The 16463-nt window shown below is 38.1% G+C and overlaps 1 protein-coding gene across 1 annotated transcript in view; it reads left to right on the forward strand.

The window, feature by feature from the left end:
* The first annotated feature begins 1211 nt into the window (after positions 1–1211).
* The window catches only part of SLC7A13 (solute carrier family 7 member 13), a 20093-nt gene continuing 4841 nt past the window's right edge, over positions 1212–16463 (forward strand). Inside the window, 4 exon segments of the mRNA XM_006172395.2 lie at positions 1212–1901; positions 8602–8733; positions 16164–16459; positions 16462–16463. The exon segment at positions 16462–16463 is cut by the window's right edge and continues 85 nt beyond it. Coding sequence (XP_006172457.1) covers positions 1217–1901; positions 8602–8733; positions 16164–16459; positions 16462–16463 — 1115 coding nt within the window. The 5' untranslated portion in view covers positions 1212–1216.

Raw genomic sequence — 16463 nt, forward strand, 5'->3', positions numbered from 1 at the left:
TTGGATATAGTTTGCCAGAAAACAGCCAATTTTCCCACAGTCAAAGCAGAAACAATTTTATTTTCACTCACTCTTCGTGGACAATTCAGACATACTTTAATTCTGAGGTGTATGTGTACTCCAGGCTTATGAATCTTTGGAGATACTTGGAACAATGCTTTACATGGTAAAGTGAACAAATGTGAGAGCTACTGAGCACAAGCCTTGTTCAGATGATTAGGACGATGGGATCAGGCATTCTTCTGTCATTGCTGTCACATCTTTCTGTGTGTGACTAAGGCCACCAGGATGATGGATGGCTACTTAAAGGACAGGCTTATGTGCAGGGAATGTCTCTCTTACCTTGTTTATTGGCTTCCAAGAGCCTGATAAAAAATAAATTGTTTCCTGAAAGCTTAGTGGCAAAAAATGCAAAAAAGAGGCAGTGAAAGGATCGTAAGTGAGCTAATTTCTCAATGTTCATGGGAAGAGGTTGTTTTCTTTCTTTGTGTGTGTGTGTGTGTGTGTGTGTGTGTGTGCGTGTGTATTTACTTCTTCCAAGAGAGGAGACAGAGAGAGAGAGATCCCTAATAGGGCCTTCACATCACAGTCCACCCCCATTCTCAGCCGGCCGAAATCATGGGTGTGTCCCTGTACCTGGTGTCCTCAGGAAGGCCCTGGAAGGCAAGCCCAGGGCATTTTGCTTGTGAGTCCAGTTCCATTACTGCTGCACCACTACCTGCTCCCCCAGTAGTTGCTTTCTAAAGTTGAGTTGTTTAGAAATAAAAGTCTTTTCATATTATTTAGTTATATAGGCATTTGTCAAAAAAAAAAAAAAATCTAAAACCCCACATGGTTGAAAAGGGTTGTTTCCAGGGAAAAGGACTAGGAATAATTTAGAGAAGGAGTGAAGTGGAGCAGGAAGTTCCAGCTATGCACTGTAATCCCTGACTCCCTGACTTTTCTGAAATTCCCTTTTTGAATCTGAATGTTTTATTTTGCTAATAATTAAAAGACAAGTCAAACTATACCCTTCAAAATATTCTTAGACTATTTTACTTGGATGTGTCATGTATATTTTGTTAATCATTGAAAATAAGCTATATTTAATAAGGGTGGGACAGAAAGGATAGCATTGTCTTATTTCAGGGAATCTGTGAACATTGTTTTCAGTGACATAGGCAGGAAAATTCTGAAATTTTAATTTTGTATAGCATTTTAAAATTCTTCAATCACAATGGATAAAGAGAAGAAAATACAGCTCAAGAGAGTCTTTGGGTATTATTCCAGCACAAGTTTTTTAATCGTTAATATAATAGGTGCAGGAATTTTTGTGTCCCCCAAAGGAGTATTGAAGTACTCTTGCATGAATGTGGGGCTCTCTCTGTGTATATGGGCTGCCTGTGCTGTACTGTCCTTGACTGTCACTCTCTGCTCTGTGGAGATTGGTGTAACCTTCCCATGCTGCGGAGCTCACTACTATTTTCTTAAGAGGTGTTTTGGCTCCATGATGGCTTTTCTGAGCGTCTGGACGACCTTATTTGCAGGGCCCGGAATAATCGGTAGCCAAGCCCTGCTCTTCGCTGAATATACCATCCAACCTTTTTATCCTGGCTGCTCTGCCCCAGAGCTGCCGAAGAAATGTCTGGCACTGGTCGTGTTGTGGATTGTGGGAATCCTGACTTCTTGCGGTGTGAAGTTGGTGACTTGGCTCCAGGTGGCTAGCACAGTGCTGAAAATGGTCATACTGGGCTTTATTTCCCTCAGTGGAATGGTGTTGCTGATAAGAGGAAGGGAGAAGAATATAGTAAGTTTTCAGAATGCTTTTGATGCTGAATTTCCAGATGCCTCCCATATTGCCGAAGCCATCTTCCAAGGATATTTTGCGTATTCAGGTGGAGGATGCTTTACATTTATAGCAGGTAATTAACAATTCATTGGGAAAAAAGCAAAAACAAAACTCTAGCCATAATTTATTGCATGCAATATGAAGGACACATATTTTATTGTATTTTAAGCTTTACTTTAAATAAATGAGTCAATATTTTTTCTTCTTTGTGACGTTCTAAATCAGGACCCATCAATCTTGCAATTACCTACTCTTTTTTCTCCCTATTTAATACAGAGTACTTATTTGATGGAACAACTTCTGTTTCTCAGCTTTCTTTTCTGGGACAACACATTTGAGCCCTCTGTGCTAATCTAGTTTCTTTTTTGTTAATGGGTGAATGCCGGGGTTGTAGAAATATTTTTCACCTGTGAAACCAGGAATGATGCAATGCCAGATATGTGTCATAGGTGGGTGTGACACACTTAGACTCTTAAGTATTTTTATTTATCTATGTTTATGGTTATAGTTTATATTTTATTATAACTTCTTTTTCTTTACATGATTGTAATGTTAAAGGTTCATAAAATAACACAAACTGATTTTGGGTCCAGTTGGCCTTTTCCCATCAAACATTTCAATGTAATGATAGAGGTATAATTTTCATGTATACATTTTAAGAGCAGCCACCCTAGAGCAAACTTGGATGCATTTAAATTAGCCAAAATGCAAAGATAAATATTTTGGACCACCACCTATAACTATAGGAGTCTAAAAAGAGGTCCCCTTCCTTCCTCAGATTAGCACCCCTTGGGTGCCTGAGACAAGAACTTCTCCAGTAGCTCGATGACCCTTGGCCCACAATGTCAGTAGCTAGCTACTGAAATAGTTATCCAATAGACCAGAATCTTGGCTTACTCAGAATCTCAGAGCAGAGCAAGTGCTAGGTTGCTTTGCACTTGTTCTAGGCACTAAAGTACTTTTATTTTTAAAATTTTGCCAAAGGGTACATGCACTTGCCAGAGAGATAGAGGTAGAAAACACCTCTCAATGGGGCATAGGGATTCCATAATCCCTTTTCCTCCATTTGACTTCCCTGTCAGGATTTGGGGTGTGTATGTACATGCACCTGGCATGTTTTTCAAGCCACTGAGGCTAGGATCCAACCATATGTTGGCCATATGGGATGCAACCACCTTAAATACCAGACTATAGATCCAGTCTTTAAGAATTTTTAAAGAAAATTATACAATAAATATACTAGGTTGCTCTGAGACTGGATTTAATACCCTTCCTTTCAATATTAGGACAGAACTGTTTCTCTTTTTCTTTTCTTCTCTCTCTTTTTAACTACCAGAGGGTGTGCGTGCTCACCAGAGAGAAAGACAGACAGTGAGAGAGAGAGAAAGAGAGAGAGAAAGAGAGAAAGAGAGAGAGAGAACACTCCCCAATATTATGCGATCATGTCACAATTCTTTTTCTTCTGTTCCTCCTTCCTATCAGGATTTTGGGGATGCACATGCACCTGTTGTATTTTGCAAGCTGCTTGGGCCTGGGAGTCATACTACAGTCGACTGTGTGGGCCCTGGCTCTCCAAATACTGCATCTCACTGCTGCACCACAGAGCCAGCTCAATGCCTCCTGCTTTTAAAACTGTGTACTCATGCCTCAAGATGAGTAAAGTGTGCTATGTATCCTAAAGAGGCTTACTGTTTAGTAGAAGAGGCAATGACTAGATTTTGGCCTGATCTCTGTCACACTTCTGTGGCAAGTATTTCCTCTCTAAACTTACTTTTTTTTTCTTCAATCTGCAAAATGAGCACACTGTTTTAGAATTCTGTGCCTTAAATAATAGTGGGTAAACTGCTTAAGTTCCCTGTATATTCTGGTTATTGGTTCCTTATCTGAAACATAGTTTGAAAATATATTCTCCTACTCTGAAAGTTGTCTCTTCATTCTAATTATTATTTCTTTTGCTGTGTAGAAGCTTTTTAACCTGATGTAATACCACTTGTCTCTTTTTTGGGATTTTTGCCTGTGCTTCTTATTTAAGAAGTCTTTACTATGCTGATGTCTCCAAGAGTTTCCCCTGTGTTTTCCACCAGTAGTTTTATACTTCTAGGTTTTATGTTTGGATCTTTGATCCCTTTTGAGTTGATTTTTGTTAATGGTGAGAGATAGGGGTCTAGTTTCATTTTTTTTTTTTTTTGTAGTTGAATATCCAGTTTTCCAACATCATTTGTGAAGAGATTTTCTTTTCCCCACTGGGTTTTCTTTTGCTTTTTGTCAAAAATTGGTTGCTGTATGTTTTGGGATTTATTTCTTGGTTCTTCATTCTGTTCCATTGGTCTACATGCCTATTTTTGTGCCAATACTATGCTGTTTTGATTCACAATTGCTAGGATGTGGAATCAATCCAAATGACCAAGAACAAATGAGTAGACTAAAAAAATATGGCACATATACACTATAGAATTTGATACAAAGTGGACGAATATGGAAGATTTAATGCTAAGCAAAGCAAACCAGACTATGAAAGACAGACATTGTGTCCCCACGTAAGGGGGTCTGCACTCTATGGCACTGAAAGATTGGAAGGTATAATAGGAGGCAGGGTAACTGCAAAAACTAGAGATAATATAGGAAGAAGTGAGCGACAGGGGGTGGGAGGGATAGGATCAGGGGAAAAAACATTTAACAAACATAAAAATAAGAGTTATCTGTTGGTGCTAATGCATATAGTAATTTCTTTGACTTCACTAATATGTGCTGTATTCATGCTGGGCAAAAACATATTCTATACTGTAAAGATGGACAGTGATCAAATATAAGTTTAAAAAATATTTAAAAAGTGATGCTGAAGTCAACTTTGGAAGAATACACAGATTGTAATAGTTAAAAGTATTTTTTTAAGAATTATTTTATTTAACTATTTATTTTACTTTGATCAGAGAGGTAAAAAACAGGAGAGTGAGAGAAAGAGAGAGAGAGAGAGAGAGAGAGAGGGAGAGAGCGAGAGAGAAGTGAGAAAGCAAGCCACCAGGTCTGGGACTCAAACTGTGATCAGCCACGTGGAATTCCAGTGCTTTTAACCACAAGGTCACCTGCTGGCTTCTTAAGATATGTTTTATATAGTCATGAAAATTCAGTGGAAGGAACGGCTACTCTTCATTGTCATCAAGTGAAAAAGGTGGCAATTTGAGTTGAACCAAAAAAAACCAAAATTCCAGTAGTAGAAAGATATGAATGAAGCTGTGGAGATTTGATAAGCATGCTGGGTGTACATAAGACACAGCATGTCATCTTGGATGACTAAAAAGTGGTTTCCATTTGATGGTCTTGATGATATATAGGAGAACAAAGGCATGTGGATAGAGCAAAGAAGAACAAAATGATGTAGGATTGGAGACAGAAAACTGGACAATTTCAACTCACAGGAAGTAAGTAAAGAAAGAAAAACCAGTGGAGAAGCCAGAAGAGGCTTCAAGAATTATAAAGGAAAACCACATGTTCCAAACAGTGGTGGTAATTAAAGTTAAATGCTTCAGAAATCCAGGACTATGAAGAATGATCAGAAAATATATCACTACCAAGTAAGAGTCATTGGTGAACTTGAAGCATGAGAGGAAACTCAATTTATATTGAGTTAAAAAGTGAGGTATTATGGGCCAGCTGGTGGCGTGGTGGCTAAAGTGCTTGGATCCCACATCCCAACTGTACGGGTTGAATCTCAGATTGGGAAGCTTTAAACACATATTGGACCCAAGTTTGCAAAATCATGAGAACAGGGAGAGATGGGGAAGAGTTGGGGGAGGGGTTGCAGTGTGACCATCCTCTACGGTGGGTCTTTTTCACTTTCCTTTCCTCCCTTTCTCTATCTCTGTTTCTCTCCTGTAAGCATGCGTACCCTCTAGAGGAAAAAACAATTAATGAGATATTGAGAGAAGAAAGCTTTTATGTGTGTTGTGATTAGATGGAGTGCTGCAGTTTCAGAGCTAGCATAAGACAGTGAGCAATACTTCTTCCTTCTCTCATGTTCTTTCTCCCTTTCCCTTCTAAACATAGAAGAGAGATCTCTGGCTTCTATCTGAGCCAACTTTGTCTTGTTTCATTGACAGACATGTTTCATTGTTAAATAATCATGCTCTGCTGAAAATAGATTTATGGAATTTACTAACCTATAAACTATTATGGAATTTCTCATAAGCAGCTTGCTGTAAACAAAAGCTGAAAGAATTTCAATGTGTGCTGGGAAGTTAATTTGCTAACTAAACATTTAAGAAAGACTACATTTCATCTGCAAAATGGTGATTAATAGGTAGCAGACTGCATGGTATAAAAACAGCCCTCACTTAAGTTCAAGACCCAAGGATATTCACTATCTGCCTGATTATTGTACTCTTTTATTATCAGTTAAACTATCAGCTGTCTCCTCTCTTCAAGTCTAATACATAGTGAAATGAGTAAAAGGCCCACAAGGAGGTGTAAGTTGATGTAAAAAGTAGCCCTTCTACTTGTTCCAAAGCTTCAACTGATAACCATAAACAACCACCAATTCTTAGGCACTTACTACAGGCTAGGCACTGGGATCGGAACTATACTGTCTCTATAGTCCCCATTTCTCTCAATATGCAGGTAAGGCAACTGAGATCCTGACAGTTCATTTATTGTCTAGAGGCCCACAACTAACAGATGAAGCAGGGGGGATTAAAAAATACATATTTCCTTTTTAACAAAAAAATTAGATAGAGCACATGCACATGCAAAAGAAACACACAGAGAGGGAGAGAGAGAAAGAGAGAAAGTGCCCTTCATGGGGTCTGGTCATGATGTGATCCCTTTCTTCTGTTCCTTCAATCCTTCAACCTGTTAGACCTCGGGTGCCTGTGCCTGTGCTTGGCATATTTCAGGTGTGTGGGGCTGGGGATTCAAACCTCAGTCACCAAGTGGGATTCATCTTCTCTTGTGTAGCACTTCACCACTGTGCCGTGGAATTAGTCCGTAAGTTCGAAGCTTACAAGTTCTTTGCTCTTCAAGTACTTAATCAGTTCATATTAGTGTGCTGCATATTATATTCAACCTCTGGCAGAGGCAGATGGAAGAAATTTTATAAATGTCAAATGATAGATATTTATTAGTCAGGGAGATTTGGTTTTAAGTAACAGAAAACCACACACATTAGCTTAAACAGTAAAAGGGAGAACTTACCTCATGAATAATGCTGTATTTCATGGAATATCTGGACAATCCATCTTCAGGAGCAACAAGGAACAGAGAAGCTGTAGGACTTATTAATCAAAAACAAGATTTTACTCTCTCATTTTTACCACCATAACATTGCTTTTTAAATTTTTTTATTATTTTTTTATTCTTTTAGCCTTATTGACCCTTGGTTCAAATTTTTGAGAGAAATTTCATCATATCCTGGCAATGATTGGCTTCCAGTGTTTCTCCTGTCTATAGTTGGTCCCATTGCCAGTGGTCTGGGTAGAGAGTCACATCATAGACACTCAGTTACAGATGTTCACTTCTTTGTGTCAGGGAATTCACAAGGCATGGAAAAATGGCATGACAGATAGAATAATATTTGAAAATAATATTGTCCTATAAAATCCATTATATATAATAATAAATCATAATATATGTTTTCTTTTTTTTTTTTTTTTTGCACTTAATATTGGCATCAAGGAACGGTAAAGAGTCTACATGGAGAGAGAATTTGTGGCCAACTCTTTTCGATATATGCTATGAGATTGTATAATAGAAACATTTTTCTAGCCAGGAAGATAGTTTCCTTTCTTATTTTCCCAGAGAAATTTGTGTTATTACTGAGATCTAAACAAAGTGTAAGGATCTACTAAGCAACTAGATAAAGAAAGAGCATTTCAAATAAGATAATGAGCTCTATGGGGAAAGGGAAAATGACATTTTTGAGGAATTGAAAAAATGCCAGTCTCCCTATACATAATACAGACAGTAAGGGGGACCATAACATTGTCCCGACACTTCGCTGCTTTCAGTATGTACATTTACCATAGTCAGTATTTTAACTTTTATTTAAGTGATTTTTGCTTAAGTGATTAACTCATGTGTAGCTCTTCTTCCTGAGTTTAAGCTTCAGGCAGTTTTTATATTCTCACTGCCCCAAATCAGTGCGTCCCCCTAAACAGACAAGGCTAAATACATCAGGAGGTTCCAAATGATAAAGGCCTATGGGCTCAGATTTCATCTCTCATTCTGTGTCTTTAAGAATTTTACCACCTATGGGGAAAAAAATAAACAAAAATTTTCCTCTTTTATTCTTTTAGCGGCTAATGCAGACCAGGGGTGTCTGTGCTCGCCAATGCTGATGCTTGTACATATGTGTGGTCATGGTGGTGGTCGTGTGGATAAGAGGAGAACCCAGCTCAATATGGAAACGTGGAGCACGGAGCAAGTTTTTTTTTTTTTTTTTTTTTTTGCTTTCGGGCACTAGCACTTGCTGGAGACAGAAGGAGGAGAGAAAGAGAGAGAGAGAGAGAGGACGAGAAAGAGAAAGTGAGAAAGCACCTCCTAGGGGGATGGTCACACTGCAATCTCTTCTCCATTCTCCTCTTGGATTTTGGGCATGCACGTACACACACCCAGCCTTCTTTTCAAGCCACCAGAACTGGGATGTGAACTGCAGAGTCGGCCATGAGAGATTCGGCTGCCTTAACCAACACGCCACCAGCGGGTCTGACATGTGAAGCAATTTTTAAAAGTTTAAAAAGTAGTTTTCACCAATTGTAATTTTGTTCTTTTATGTGTTACAGGAGAGATGAAGAAACCTCAGAAGACGATTCCCCGGTGTGTATTTACTGCAATGTCTCTGGTAACTGTCGTTTACTTGCTGGTTAACATTTCCTATCTGACTGTTCTGTCACCCAGGGAAATTCTCTCTTCAGGTTTGTATACAAATGGCTAAGATAGTAAAATCCAGATCCTTTAGACATAATTTAAGTACCATTTCACCAGTTGGGACTGCTGTTTACTGTTCATTATTCTGTATACAGAGCCAACTTGTCATTTTCCAAAATGATAGAAGGCCAAAGGAGATTCATATTGAGCATGGTTATGCCTTTTCTAATACTATGGAAAGGTGTTTATAATGATGCATGGTGAGTTATAAAAAATATAGCATTCCTGGGACCAGTAGTTGGCGTAATGGCTATGTCACTGGACTCCCACGTAGTCGACCGCGGTTCGCGTCCCGGACCTGGTGGCTTAAAACTCATGCCGGGCGCGTGTGCGTGCGTGCCCAAGATCCCGAGAGGAGAACGGAGGAGAAGGGATCGCGGCATGGCCAACCCCCCTGGGGGGTGATTTCTCGCTTTCTGTCTGTCTTTCTGTCTCCCTCTGTCTGTCTGGCGAGCACACGTGCCCTATAGCAAAAACCTCTCCAGAAAAAAAAAAAATATATATATATATAGCATTCCTTCCATGATCTCTTCTCAACATAGTGACACTATATAATCAATGTTCTTATCTTCTAAGACTGTCAAGACATTTGATTCTCAGTGTTCTTTAGGTGATTCAAAAAATGATAAACTTAAAATAAAGAATATTAGTAGTTAAGAGTGAATGCTGGGACCAGCAGATGGTGTAATGATTACATCACTGGACTCCCACATAGTTGACTGCAGTTTGAGTCCTGGACCCAGCAACTTAAAACTCAAACCAGGCGTGTGTGCGTGCGTGCCCAAGATCCTTAGAGGAGAATGGAGGAGAAAGGATTGTTGTGTGGCCTACCCGCTGGGGGGTGGTTTCTCACTTCCTGTCTGTCTGTCTCACTGTCTGTCCGGAGAACGCAGGCACCTTATAGCAATAATCCCTCTTTTTTTTTTTTTTAAGAGTGAATGCTAATGGTCAAATGATGTCGATAATTATTATTAATATATAAACTAATGTCTTCATTTACTATAAATAACACTAAAATTTATGGTGGTAAAGGACTCTGAACATACTGGAAATTTGACCTAAAATAGCCAGATGGTGGCATAACTATAAAGTGTGATGTTCTGAATAGCTGATCTGCACGGAGGATTGTGGATTCATGTCTGGAGAGCTCACTGAGTACATGGGCACATGTATGTTCATAGTCTTGGCTGAAGGCTGGGAGTGGATCATGGTGTCAAAACCCTGTTAGGGTGCCTATTTGTCTTTCTCTCCCTTTCTATGTCTCTTACTCATGAAAGAAAGAAACTTAAAAAAATAATGGAGAGTTCAAACTGTAGAATAAAGAGTAAGAAATTATTGAATAAACATAGATTTTAAAAATGAGCAACAGATTCAAGAGATAAAAGGAAACTTGAAAAGATATGAGAAGCAGGGAAAGTGGAAGAATAGTAACATTCTCAAACCGACATTAAAACTGGAATCGCCACCTTGTGAGACAATCTGTCAGTTACTACCTTTAGGACTAATCTCTTTTGATCAGCTGTCATTGTTTTTGGTTTTGGTTTTTTGAATCTTGGAGGCACTGGAGGTAAGTCTAACAAACTTTGCCTCAATTCTTAACGCTGTTGCATGGTATCGGTGTTGCTTTAGGGACCTGTAAAATAGATAGACTAAATAGGTTCAGATTATTTGTGGCAAAAAAACAAATGTAAAACTGGATTAAAAAAAAAAACAAGCAGTGATTTATTAACTACCTTGATTATATAAAAAATAAATTTACAAAGTTAATAATGTATTTGATCAGAGCTTCTGTTCAACTGGCCCAGCTGCTATGGTTCATTGAAGCCAGCATCTGTTACAACTGCCAGTGCTCTGGCCATACTGGTAGTAAAGAAAGAAGTTATTAATATCTCCTCCGGTGTATTGTAACAGCTGCAACAATTCTGTGATGTATTCAGAAGTCCCATGAAATATTTTGACTATAATTGCTTATAGTTTGGTTTACAGTGCTTATTTTTTAGGCACTTTATTTAAATTCTGAGTGACTGTTCTTGAATCCAAATATCTATAATTTTATTATATTAGGAGCTTTTAAAAATTTTGTTTTATGGGACCAGCAGTTAGCGTAATGGCTATGTCGCTGAACTCCCAAGCAGTCGACCGCAATTCGAGTCCTGAACCTAGTGGATTAAACTCATGCTGGGCGCGTGTGCATGCATACCCAAGATCCCAAGAGGAGAATGGAGGAGAAGGGATTGCAGTGTGGCCATCCCCCTGGGGAGTGATTTCTTGCTACTTGTCTGTCTCTTTCTGTCTTTCTGGCAAGTGCACGAGCCCTATAGCAAAAACCTTTCAAAAAAATTGTTTTATTTCGTTATTCTGTGAGTGAGAAAGGGAGAGAAAGAAAGAAGTACAGCACTCTTGACAGGGTCTTGGTGCTGTGGTCCATTCTCGGTCTCAGCCAGCCCAAATCTTGACACATGCATGCTCCATGTACTATGGGAGCTCTCCGATCATGAACTCAGGACCTTCTTTTGTGGGTCAGTCCTACAGAACATCGCATTTTACCACTGGGGCACTGTCCAGCCACCATATTATAAAATTAAATTAAGAAGACAATCAGAGGGACTGGCAGAAGGTATGGTGGTTAAAGTGCTAGACTCCCACATGGCCAACCTCTGTTCAAGTCTCGGTCCTGGAGGCTTGCTTTTTCACTTCCCTTCTCTCCCTCTCTGTGTCTCTGTTGCTCTCTGGTCAAATTAAAAATAGTAATAGTAATAAATTACATAAATAAAGAACTCTTTAGAAAAGATCATCAGAGCTATACATGAAAAATAAATGCATAGGGACAGCCATTATGGCATTATGTGTGATAGTAAAAAATTAAAGATCATTGAAATGTCTAAGTATGAAATAAATACATAACTTGTGGAAGCTTATACTATTCTGAGCTATTTCAAAGAATATATTGCTCATCAATACTTCAGGTAAAGAGATAGTTTTATAATATAATAATAAGAGAAAATGAAGGACCTATATTATGACATAAAACAGAAAGTAATTAGCGATTGTTATTGTATGATTTTTACTTTATTCTTTACATTAAATTTTCTAAATTTTCTTTAATGAAGCGCATAATTTATATAACTGGGCAAAATAAGCACAATAAAAGGTTTTTTGAATTTGAAATTTTTAGGATTAGGGAATAATCTTAAAATAAAAAAGGTATATCTAAAAAGTATGGAAAGTTTCCATATGAATATAAATCATCTATGAAGAATTGTATGCTACATTTGCTTTAAAGAACATGGAAATAGGCTGTGATAAATACTGGATTCTGGGCTTATGAAGGAAAAGAAACAGTGGGACAGGTTGGTCATCTCTAATCTGAAACTCCAAAATCTCAACTGCACCCCAGAAGTAGGAAATTTCCTACCTAACTTCATGTGACCAGTTGCAGTCCAAACACCGTAAAACAAAAATATTGTATAAAATTATCTTCAGGTTATGTACCTATGATGTATGTGAATCATAAATGAATTTTTTGTTTATATTTGGGTTCCAGGTCAAACTTTCATTATGCATATGCAAATACTCCAAAAATATCCAAAATTCAAAATAGTTCTAGTCCCAAGCAGTTTGGATCAAGGATATTCAACCTACATTAATCATGTAATATCTCTGTGCCCATGTTGAAACTCTGACCTGTTTCTGCATCTATTATTCTCTTAGAAGAAAAAAATAGCCTTTACTGAGAATAAGTTCTACAGCTGAGGAGAGAATGGGGTCCCTGTAGAATGAGGTATGTGGAAATGTCATATGAGTAGCCCTGGTTCCCAGTTTTTCAGCGTGAGGGGGTCAGTGTTCCTGAGACCCTGCTAACACTGCTGGTAGGGGAGCTCACATTGGTGTTCTTCAGGGTCCCTTCTATGCCATATTTAAAACTAGAGAATATTGGCTTAGGACAAGATGATCTGAAATAGCGGTTTCCCTGGCCAGAGCAGCCCACAGGCAACTGGCCCCAGACACCAAGATGTGATTAAGGATTTTAAAAAGAAAGTGAGAATTTTAAAATCACTTCTTGGTAAATTGATAGAAACATTGTTTTAGAAGGTAGTTTTGTATTATCATCTTTATTTTAAAATGTATGTTTTTAAACTCATGAATTTCACTTGTAAGAATTAACTCTGAAGAGAATTTCATAAATGTCAAGAATTGAAGACATGTTTTTATTAATGTACATTATATAATAATAAAAAAAACTGAAAATAGCCTACCAATCTGCTAATATGTAGTGGGTAGATAAATTATTTTATGGCTACATGATAAAACACTGAAAATTCAGATTGATGCATATGTACTAATATGATCAAAGAAGATTGAAAAGTGAAAACAAAAACAAGCTTAAGCATGCACACACACACACACACACACACACACACTCACACACTCACACACATTGCCTATACATATACAGCCCTCATAGATGCTTATTATATTCATGAAAAATTCCTGAAAGAAGATCCTAACAGATGTTAACATTAGTTATATCCAGAGTTTATGAATGAGGAACTGGCAAGGAAAGGAGCATTTACTTTTGTTTTATGTGATTTTAGTATATTTATTTTACTTTTTATCAAAACATACATTTTTTTTAAAGAGAGAAATGACAAGTGGAAAGGAGAAAAAAGGAAAAAAAATCACTTGTAGAATAGAGATTTTTTTAAAAAAATTTTCCAGAGGGCACGTATGCTCTTGCCAAAGAGAGAGGGGGCGGGGGGAGGAGAAAGCACTCCCTCCAACATGGGGCACGGTCATGCTACAATCTCTTCTCTTCCATTTCTCTCTCCTTTCAGAATTTTGGGCAAATACACAAGTGGGTCAGGTGAGTGTTTCAAGCTGTCAGATCCAGGACATGAATCAATTGACCATGTGAAACCCAGTATTCTTAACCACTAGGTCACTGGGCTGGCTTGAGATAAGAACTTACTGAAGAGATGTTTAATTTTTGTGAGTCAGCACTGGCAGAGCTATACCAGACCCAAGTCCAGTTCTAAGCAACCACATTTACAGAACACACACTGGGAAATCAAAGAAGAATTTACCTTGCATTACTGGAAAGAAGTATTTCTGAAATATATCTAAAAATGGGAAAAATGTGGAGGTATGGGTGTCAAGGAGGAATGACCAAGAATACTTTATTTGAAATGAGTAATAAGTGAAATAGGAGCTATCTTTAAGCAAGACCCAAGACTAGAACAGCACTAAAGGGAAAAGTGAAATGGGCACTTAGGGTTATTTAAAATGAGTTAACAAAACAAAGATCTTTAAGAATGGGAACTATTGATGACATTTTAATTTTGTCACATTTTAGATCTTACTATTTATTGTAAGTCTGTAGATGTATGTCTTGGAGGTTCCCTTGGAAACCAATCTTGGCACAAAATCATAATCCCAGAGGATGCTTACTCTTGGGGACACTTTACTCTGTTGTACTCATTCCATTGAAAAATTGGGAGCTTGTTTCTCTGTGACTGAATGACCTGTCTTAGCATATATTTACATAATATAGTTTGGACCCAAGTGGATTTTCATGAACACTGGATACTTCTTTTTTTCACAGTGACCTTCATACTTATATTGAAATGACTTATATTGAAATATTCAATAGTATTCTTAAAAGCCTTCACCTTTAAGTTAAAAAAAAAAATCTGGGAACCAGCAAATGGTGTAATGGTCATGTTGTTGGACTCCTACATGGTTGACCGTGGTTTGAGCCCCAAACCTAGTAGCTTGAAAATCATGCCAGGTGCATGTGTATGCATACTGAGAGGAGAATGGAGGAAAAAGGATTGTGGCATGGCCATTCTCCCTGGGGGGTGATTTTCACTTTCTGTCTCTCTGGCGAGTGCATGTATCTTACAGCAAAAATCTCTCAAAAAAAAAATCTGAAAACTCTTTAGAGGTCGGTATATAGTAGGGTTCCTCAATCTTAGTACTATTCATATTTTAGACCATTTAATTCTTTGTTGTAGAGGGCTGCCTTGTGTGTCGAAAGATGTTTAGCAGAATGCTTGGTTTCTACCACTAGATGACATTATTACTTCTTACCTCTCCAGTTGTGACCATCAAAAACATGTTTAGACATTGTCAAAAGACCCTTGAGAGCAAAATCACCTCCAGATGTGAACCATTAGTCTATAGGTTAGACAAGTCCAGTCCCAAATGTCATAAATCATGCTGTAAATTGTTATTTATTTACTTCTACAAAACAGAGAGACTATGAGAGAGAGACATGGTCACCCCCAACAGAATCTCCACACCATGATCTACCCTCAGCCTCAGCTAGTAAGGATTATAGATACACGTGTATATCCACTGGTGTGCAGAAAGAGATCTTGGGAAGAGAACTCAGGGCCTTCCCATGTGGCTTCAGAATTGCAGATCATTGTGTTGTTGGAGCACTGCCATGGCTGACTATAAATAATTTTATTTGTGTTCTTTATTTTCCTGCAATTTATTTCATATTGTACATGGTATATATAAATGTTGTTCCTGTGTTAGTAGTGTTACACTGTGCTGTAAACTACTCTTAGAAAGTAAGCATGCATTCAGCCATCTACTCAACAAAATTTATTCATTTTACATTTACTGAAGACTCACTAAATTGAGTGAAGTGCTAGTGTTTTAAAAATTTTTTCTTGGGACCAGCAGATGGTGTAATGGTTATGTCGCTGGACTCCCATGTAGTCAACCATGGCTTACGTCCTGTATCTGGTGGCTTAAAACTCATGCTGGGCACATGTGTGTGCATGCCCAAGATCCCGAGGGGAGAATGGAGGAGAAGGGATTGTGGCGTGGCTATGCTCCCCTGGAGGGTTATTTCATGCTTTCTGTCTCTCTCCAGTGAGTGCATGCACCCTATAGCAAAAACCTCTCTTAAAAAAATTATCTTAAAGTTTATTTTATTCATGACAGTATGTGCTCATGCACAAAAAAGACAGGGAGAGAAAACCACCCTTAACAGGTCTGATCACATCATAACCCCCTTTTCCCAGCCCTTCAGCTTGTTGGGATCCTGGACACATGTCTGGCACATGGTTAGGCTATCTGGGGATCTGAACATGAACTGGCCATGTGGTTTCCAGTGCTGTAGTTCAGTGTGCTACTGACTGTGCCACCAGGCTGGGACTAAAGAGTTCCTGGACTGTTGAAGAAGACGTATGAAATGGTGACCAAATGATTCAGTGTGATAGAGCTAAAACAGACATATCTTGCATAAGGTGTTATGTAAGTGTAAATGAGGAAGTAAGCAGCAAAATTAAATGTTCTTAATCCATTTTAAAGTGTTTTGCTTTCATTTTGAAATAATATTAAAAAGTAGGTCATCTATTTCTCTTTCTTAACACATTCTTTTTTTTTTTCTTTTTTCCTGCAGATGCTGTGTCTATCACATGGATTAATCAAGTGATCCCCTCCTTAACATGGTTTTTTCTTTTTAGTATTTCTGGCTCATTATTTAGCACTCTTATGATTAATGTGCTTGAATTATCAAGAGAGGTTTATATTGCAGCCCATCTAGGGCAGCTGCCTTTGCTATTTAACATGCTTAATATTCACTCCTCTCCATTTATGTCTATACTACTAATTGTCACTATGGCATCCACTGTGGTTGTCTTAACAAACTTACTTGATTTGATAAACTATGTTTATTTTATGATTTTTATTTGGAGCTTAC

The sequence above is a fragment of the Tupaia chinensis genome, unplaced genomic scaffold (assembly GCF_000334495.1).
Source record: "Tupaia chinensis unplaced genomic scaffold, TupChi_1.0 Scaffold000707_1, whole genome shotgun sequence".
NCBI classification, from domain to species: domain Eukaryota; kingdom Metazoa; phylum Chordata; class Mammalia; order Scandentia; family Tupaiidae; genus Tupaia; species Tupaia belangeri.